Source organism: Oryzias latipes, chromosome 9 (assembly GCF_002234675.1).
Source record: "Oryzias latipes chromosome 9, ASM223467v1".
Taxonomy (NCBI): domain Eukaryota; kingdom Metazoa; phylum Chordata; class Actinopteri; order Beloniformes; family Adrianichthyidae; genus Oryzias; species Oryzias latipes.
The window spans coordinates 16767626-16775612 of record NC_019867.2 but is presented as its reverse complement, the minus strand read 5'-3'; the positions used below and the strand labels follow the sequence as shown (position 1 = coordinate 16775612).

The following is a 7987-nucleotide window of genomic DNA, read 5'->3' as shown; positions in this document are numbered from 1 at the left end:
CAAACTGCTGCGCCCTTTGCCTTTGGGTGTCATCCTGTGCTCCATCTGTCCCATTAAGGAAGGATCTTTTCAACAAACTCAGTAACAGCTTCTCAGGCGCGTGGACTGCAAACAGGACTGAGTGCCCCCCCCCCCCCCCCCCCCCCACACACACACACATCCCATGCAGTGGGACGCGCCGTGTCTGTCCGTGTTCCTGTCTCTGCGGACGCGCGCCTGGGCCTCAGTCAAGCATTGCGGGCTGGCGCCGCTGCCTCTCCACTTCCACAACATCAGGTGTAAAGTTACTGTTTGTTGTGGCCTGAGAGCGGTAATAACAAGGCTGGAAAACAATGTCGGAGGCAAAGCTGTTCTACATCACCCAACATCACTCAGCCCTGGAGGAGCTGCCTGCTGATTAGGTGGCTTACTGAATAGCCAGGAGCGCGTGCTTGGAGCCAAAATGTCATGACTTACTTCCGAAAGACTAAAGCAAAAAATAAACAACTTTATTTTTATGGGTTATAGCTTTTTATTACTGAAAATGCTAAATGTAACTTTTTATAGTATGACAAGTTTGTTTCTTAAAGGAAACTTTTATGAAATATTATGCAATTGTGCTATGTTCTCTCTCAGAGAAGGCGGGTATTATAAGAACTAAATCTGTAAGGTGAGAAGACTAGAAGCTGTGCGCCCTGAGTGTCGGGGTGTTGCCCTGTGTTTCTTCTGGGGGCAGATAACCATCTTCCGTGTTCATTAGCTGGACCCTTGAACCATTCAGATCTTCAGAAGTCTTCACTCATCAGTCAGCAAAAGAGAGTTCCGTCCGGGAGCATCAACATCATCAGCCCCCGCGCGCAAAGCACCTAACACATCTAGTAAGGATGCACCCGAGCTCCGCGACCTCGACGCCCTTCTCCGTCAGGGATATTCTGAGGCTGAACTACAGCAGCGACTGGGAGAACTGTTTTTGGATGAGTGAGCAGGTTGTTCCAATGCAGCACCATCAGGATGCTGCGTCTCCAAACTTCTACGACTGTCAGTCTGAGCAGAGCCTCCCTGGGATGCAGGAGAAGATGCGGGGTTCCAACTCAGCAGCAGCGGAAAAGGGTGAGACGATGCAGCCTAAAGGCCACATCACATTCATAGAATCGTTTTCTGCACGGTCTCAAGTGCCCTTCAGCCTATTGAGGCTCAAATTTACACATGAAAAAAGAAAGAAACATGAAGCATTATAATTTTGTAAAAATTATTGAGATTGCTCTTTTTTTCTATTCCGCTTTGCATACGTCCTGATATCTATCAATACCTCCACAGACGATATATTTTTAAAAACAGTTGTATGCATAAATAGTGAAATTTAATTATTATTTAATCTTTTCACTTATTCTCTGAAATTTGACAGTTTTTATTTGTTTGTTTTGTTTTTTGTTTTTTATTGCATTTTGTCAGACTATATTTCTCTCTTAAAACCATTGCGCCTTTTTGAATAAAAGAAAAAAGAAAGAAAGACAATTCAATGTCCACATCTCTTGTGCGTATTTTTTGTTGTTGGGGAATTTTAGATTTTTCTCATGTCGTGCAGGTATGATCCGTGCTGACAGTCCACCCCACAGTGAGCAGGACCCTAAAAGCCGCGCCGGGCTGCACAGGAAGCCCCGCGTCCTCTTCTCTCAGTCACAAGTGTCCGAGCTGGAGAGGCGCTTCAGACAGCAGCGCTATCTGTCCGCCCCGGAGAGAGAACACCTGGCCCACGTGCTCAAACTTACCTCCACGCAGGTTAAAATCTGGTTTCAGAACAGGAGGTACAAATGCAAGCGTCAGAGACAGGACAAGTCTCTGGAGTTAGCGGGGTACCCCTCGGCCCCGAGGCGCGTGGCGGTGCCGGTGCTGGTGAGGGATGGGAGGCTGTGCAGCGCAGGGGCCCCGTCAGCCCCCTACAACGTGACTGTCGGACATTACAACGCCGTGCTCGGCTGTGGGGGCAGTTTGTATGACTGCGGCTGTCACAGTTACCTTTCGCCCCGCGTTTGTCCCACAACCAGGATCTGACAAATGATAACGAGGGGCCCGTCTGCCACGGAGAGACCCACATTTTCCACGGAGATATATAAGCTGAAGATGTTTTACATATTAATGTAAAATATTTTGTGTGAAACTTTCAGCCAAAATAAGATCAAAGCTGAACCATTTAAGACATTTCTGTTGCAAATTATTTTAGTTTTTGCCAATTTTGAAGTTCTTTTTTTGTCAAATTTGAACAAAGTTTAATGCCTCCTCATTTTTTTATTGAAAAAAATAAGCTACCAGATACTTTGGCAGATAATGGCACAGCTGATCAGACACTACCAGTTTAGGAGCTGCAGCTTATCAACGGCAGCAATCAAGGGTTAATGGATGAAGTGACATCTGACCTGACAACGCTGTTGTATCAAACTGAGCTCATTATTGTCCCACTCTCAACCCTACTGATAAGGCCAGAGAGTCCCGAAGCTTTGCTTGGTAAACAGTCCAGCAGACAGAGCGGCTCTTCTTCGCTCACAAACTTTCAATCAAACGTGTCGGTAAAAGTCCCCTTCGCTCCAACGAGGAACGGATTTACAGCTGAGAAATGGATAAATACAAAATATACTCAAAGGACGAACTCCTGTCACCCTGATTGTACCTTCACGACATTAAAAAAAAAAGTTAGGAGGGAAGAGGAGATGCAGCGGCATCACAGCACAGATAAGAAAAAAGCTGCAGACAGAGAGGAGTCCAACAGATCAGATAATGATGTGCGTGTGCGCGTGGGTTCCAGCATGTGTTAAAGGTAGCAAGAAACATAGAGCAAGTGTTTTGGGGGAAAAAGGACATATTCTAACCATTTGAATGACATAAATCTGTGCAGTTAATGTTTTAACCGTGACTGATAAACTATCGCCTGTGCGTAAAAGTGCTATTGGTGTGACGGAGGGAGGCGCGACTGCTTATTCATCCCCTTCATTAGATTTTCCTTAATTGCATGCCTTAAAAGCAGCACAATAAGACAAAATTCAAACGGAAAATAAAATTTATGTATATGTTAGGATGATATTTTCATTCAATTTGAAGGTGTTAAAGAATGCGTAAAGCTGCATTGAGATTGAACATTATTTTCTCCTATTTTTTCGGAAGCTTGCTCGATCGTATTGCTTTAATTTAGCAGTTATTTTAAAATTTCTTTGCAAATAAAAGTTGAAAATCTGAAAGAGACCATTTTTACCCTTCAAATGTTTGAGATTGAAATATTCTGTTGTTATCAACCCACAAAAAAGTTCCTCCAGGACCAACAGATCTTCGAGGATCATAACTGCAGGGTTCTGTTCTATAGATCATAACTGCAGGGTTCTGTTCTATAGCAACAAAGTGAAATTGTGAACGGTTACAAACTTTTATGCTTTTAGGTTTGTCAAGAATTCAATAAATGAAAACTTCTGTATGTGCAATTTACAGAAAAAAGAAGATTTGGCAAAAATGAGAAAAGGGATGACATTTTTACAGTCTTTAAAGACATGTTTACAGTTTTGTTATGTGGGTCCATTTAAATACAGGATGACGTGATTGTGGAAGTTAGTGAAAGGACCATTGTATTTGATTCAGAAAGATTTGAAGTCATGATGCATTTTAGTTTAGCTCTGTAAGCCCTGGAGTGCCTCTCTGATTATGTAGTGATTGAGACAGCTGCAAAGATGATTTAATGATCCTGGTTCCACTGTCTGACACTGAACAATGAAAAACCCCAACAAGCCTAAGACACTGTTGGCTTCAAGAGTCAATAGGTTCATACTACTAATACTTCTACTAATGTTAGAAATGATGTCAATAACAATGAAATGGTGTTACAGGACAGGTCAGGTGTCTACAATAGGCTTAAAGCGCCTTCTAGTGGTGAATTAGGTGAAAAGTTACCCTTCATGTAAAATGATAAGACATTGGATCAAATAAAATGTATTGTACTAAATTAAATCGCGTAAAAACAAAAATATGGTTCAATTGGATACATCCAAAGGAAAAGCAACTAGAAAAGAAATACACTCCTCTTGGTGAAATACATTTGAATTTGGAAAATGCTTTTATAACAATTTGAAATTGAGAGCACTCAATGTTTTTAACCTTAAACCATGAAAATCGTTTCGATTATCTCAATTAAAAAGGATCTATTCAAAAATTTTGACTAATTTAAAATCACAAAAAGACAATTTACAGAGGGAAGGAAATAAAATGATTGGGAAATTTAGCGCTAATTAAAAAATCTGCATCTAGGTAATGTTGGAGCTTGTTCAAGAAAACATGAGCAAAAAACGTTTTCAAAGAACAAAAAGCACATTTCCACTGAAATGATAATTTAACAATCCAGGTGGCTAACTTTTCCTCAACAAAAAACGTTATGTGATGTTGTTAAGCCTTTCAATACTAGAATGAATAATTATGATTCTAAATTTTCTTTTTAAGAAAATAACACTTAAAAAAAAGTCTGGACATTCTTGAAAAAACTATTAAAAAATAACTCGGTATTTGATAAATCACTTGTCCATCATAAAGCAGAGATAATCTATAGGTAATCTGGTCTTGTGACATATTTGTTTCTTTCTACAATGCACATGAGGGAATGTCCTTGTGAAAACCAGGTGAAAGAGGCTCTGATGCTCATCAGATGAGGTAACAGTGGTCTGACAATTTTACTCCGAAGTTACAATGAAGAAGCAATCTCAGCCAACCAAAGATTAGAGAAACAGCAGAAGACTGATGGCAGAACAACTCTCCGTGGCTGAAGGAAAACATTGTTTCACACAGTTCCCACATAGTTTGTGCTTTGGCAGACAAATGCCTTCCAGGGGGTAAGAGGTCAGAGTCACATCTGATTCACCACCAGCGTATCTGTAAATGTTCAGAGCACAATGAGTGAAAAAAAGGGAACTATAGCTGGTTTGGAAAAGAGAGCAATCATGTGGATTGTTACATAATGAGGGCTAAGGATGACCGCATTGAGGGATGCTCAAAAAGAAGTTCGTTCAAACATGTTAGCACAGCTCACAGGTGCGACTCCTGCCTTCTCTCATGCCCTTATGGTGCTTACATGATTTTTTTCTAAGGAAAACAAGGAGTTTTACACAAAAAACAAAAACTACGTGGGGGTTTTTGTTTCAAAGATTTTAGATCAATCTTCATTTTATCCTTTAAAGCATTTGCTATGGTCAAAATTATTATGTGAAGAATTATGAAAGATGAAATGGAGTGTCTAGACGATGGGATTCTCAAGCAGACAAGTCAGAGCTAAATACATCACACTGCTCATCTTAACACTGTGTTGACAAGACAAATGTTGAAGCTAAAGCAGAATTTCAAGGAGTTAAGAGCAAATATTGAAGTGTTTTTTGAGGATCAACACGTAGACACCAGAAGGTATGTGGCGGGTCGTGTTTATCATACCTGCATTCAGACGTTTCCTGATGAAGCTTGAAATCCCAGAGCAACACGGATGTCTCTCACTTGGCGGAAAGAGGTCAAACCGCACGGCAGAGAACAACAAATAAGCAGCCAGCAAACAATGAGTGTGTCCATTCAGGAGCCGGCTGAAATGTGTCAAACTCATTAGTGCTCCAGGAGGTTTGACCACCCACCCTGACCCCTCTGCCCTGCTACTGCACAGACTTGTCTCCCTAGGCCACTTTGTTGCTACTCCGAGGTGATGGGGAGTCAGGATTAAGACATAAATCCATTTAACTGCTATGGCACCATGGACTTAAAGAATGTCTGGGGCAGAAAGTTTCATTCTGCTCAGAGAACTCAGTGTTCCACTGCAAAATGAAAGTCTATTTCAGTCTCTTTTCACATTTAACTTTGGCTTTTGTGATGAAATAATATTACATTCATGCAAACACTTAATTCTAAAATACATATTGTCAATATCTTATTACTGACGTATAGATTTAGACATTTTCCGAACCTCCAAGTAAGTGAGCAATAAAAATCTGTAAACCATGAAGCTTTATTTGCACAGGTTAAGTTGACAAACCAAGAAATAAAATAAAAAACAATTTTACAAAAAAAATGTGAAGATTTTTTTTTGTTTACTACTTCCAGAAACATAAATATTATTCTATTTAGAGCTATAAGGCTCATTAGACTGAAGTATGCTAATTGATTTTCAAAGTTAAAAACGTCACAATTTCTAAATCAAAAGCATTCTTTTGATTTGATAAGAGTTTACTTTGAAAAATAATTTTGATTTTTTTTAATGTAAAAAACTGGATGACTCTATCTGTTCTTTAAAAAAATGCTTTCGAAATCAGCCCCTTGTATTTGCATTGATTTTTTCAAAGACACATTGTGGAAGCGTGTAGGACAAAGCAGCCTTGAAAAAATACTCCTGAAGAACAATGTCAACAAAGTCAAAACAAGGTGATCTAGAAAGGCAGACCAACTTCTATTGGACGAGTGAGCCCGCCTCCTTCACTTCAGTCTGAATGAATCCACCCCCACACTTCTAAAACTTAAGAACTCCCAAGTGAGAAGGACAGACACACTGTCTGAGAAGCTCCAGGTTTCTGACACACTGGATGGAAAATGTCTTCCACGGTCAAACCTGTCACGTCTTTCCTCATCGAGGACATTCTGTCCAATAAAGGCAGCACAGGATTTAGTGGTAAATTCAGCTCTCTGAAGACAGACAGATGCTCTCAGCGGAAGGAGGATTTGGAACAAGTTCCTCCTCAGGAGTATGAAAAACAGACAGGTGAGTTTCTGTACGTTTGAGACACCACATGTGCGAATTTTTAACTGAAAGAAATGGAATTTGAAACGGATATTTACTGAGTTAACACACCTGCTTGTACTATGAGTTTGTAACAAATCACTGCAAGTAAAGTAAAAACAATTTTTCATTTGATTGCATCTGTTTTCTACATTGCAGAGTCTGTAGACCCATCCTGTTGCGGCTCCCCACAGCTGAATTTAAACTCCACGGGGAAACAGAAGCGCTCCCGAGCTGCGTTCACCCACCTCCAAGTGCTGGAGCTGGAGAAGAAATTTAACCACCAAAAATACTTGTCTGCCCCGGAGAGGGCTCACCTGGCCACCTCCTTAAGACTAACCGAGACGCAGGTGAAAATCTGGTTCCAGAACAGAAGATACAAAACCAAAAGAAAGCAGCAAACATCCGAGATGTGCAAGGATGCATACAAAGCAGACAGTTTGGGACTAAGAGAGGACTTGGTCAGATCATCACTGATTACCTCCTTCTATAAAGCTTATCAATACAAACCTTACCTTTGGGACTGCAGTGGCCCCTGGGCTCCGGCGTTATGGTGAAAATGCCTCATGATTTATTGTATTAAACAAGTTGCTGGAATTTTCTGTTTGACAAGGACTTCATATTTCTTCTCAGCTTTTGTGAATTGACCATAAAAATTCCTGAAATTGTAAACTCCTTGGACCTGACGTGGATTTACAAATCAGAGAACCCCATGACTTAATTAAGCTTCGTCTTAACAGTGCCCCCCCCCCCCCCCCCCCCCCCCCCCAAGAAATGTGTGTAAATCATTCTCAAATTACCACCATAAATTTTCTAACATTTTTTAATGGAACAATGAACCAAACCTACAAACAAGGCGAGCCTCCAAAATAAAACAAAATGTCAAAAGTCTCTTAAAGGGGGCAGCAACAACAGCAGAATGTGTGTGAAATCCTTTCAGTTTTGACATACTGGGGGCCTTTCTCTGAAAACATTTAAAGTATCTGCCGTTGAACTCTATGACTGCACCGAGATATGTGTGATGTTGTCAGTGAGGGCTAAAGAATGAGACTTGGCTCCTATAAAGAGCCACTGATCTGATTACAGGGAGATAGAGAGCTCTTCAGTTTTCTAGAGATGACATCATAAGGAGGGTAACTGTATAGAGTTGAAGTCAGTGTCTTATTTGAGACAGTTTTTTCTTTGTTTATTTGTTTATGATGTTTCACCTTGAAGATGAGATTCTCTCAGAGG

General features: G+C 40.6%; 2 protein-coding genes across 2 annotated transcripts; both read left to right on the top strand.

Annotated features, from left to right (window-relative positions):
- The first annotated feature begins 628 nt into the window (after window positions 1–628).
- Window positions 629–4211, top strand: LOC101172588 (homeobox protein Nkx-2.6). Its single transcript, XM_004072664.4, has 2 exons — window positions 629–1089; window positions 1565–4211. Exons 1-2 carry the CDS (start codon window positions 864–866, stop codon window positions 2029–2031), a joined length of 693 nt encoding a protein of 230 aa, XP_004072712.1. The 5' UTR covers window positions 629–863; the 3' UTR covers window positions 2032–4211.
- Window positions 4212–6492: 2281 nt separating this feature from the next.
- On the top strand, window positions 6493–7504 carry LOC101167461 (homeobox protein Nkx-3.1-like). The gene is made up of 2 exons (XM_004072474.4): window positions 6493–6736; window positions 6914–7504. Exons 1-2 carry the CDS (start codon window positions 6568–6570, stop codon window positions 7309–7311), a joined length of 567 nt encoding a protein of 188 aa, XP_004072522.1. The 5' UTR covers window positions 6493–6567; the 3' UTR covers window positions 7312–7504.
- The last annotated feature ends 483 nt before the right edge of the window (window positions 7505–7987 follow it).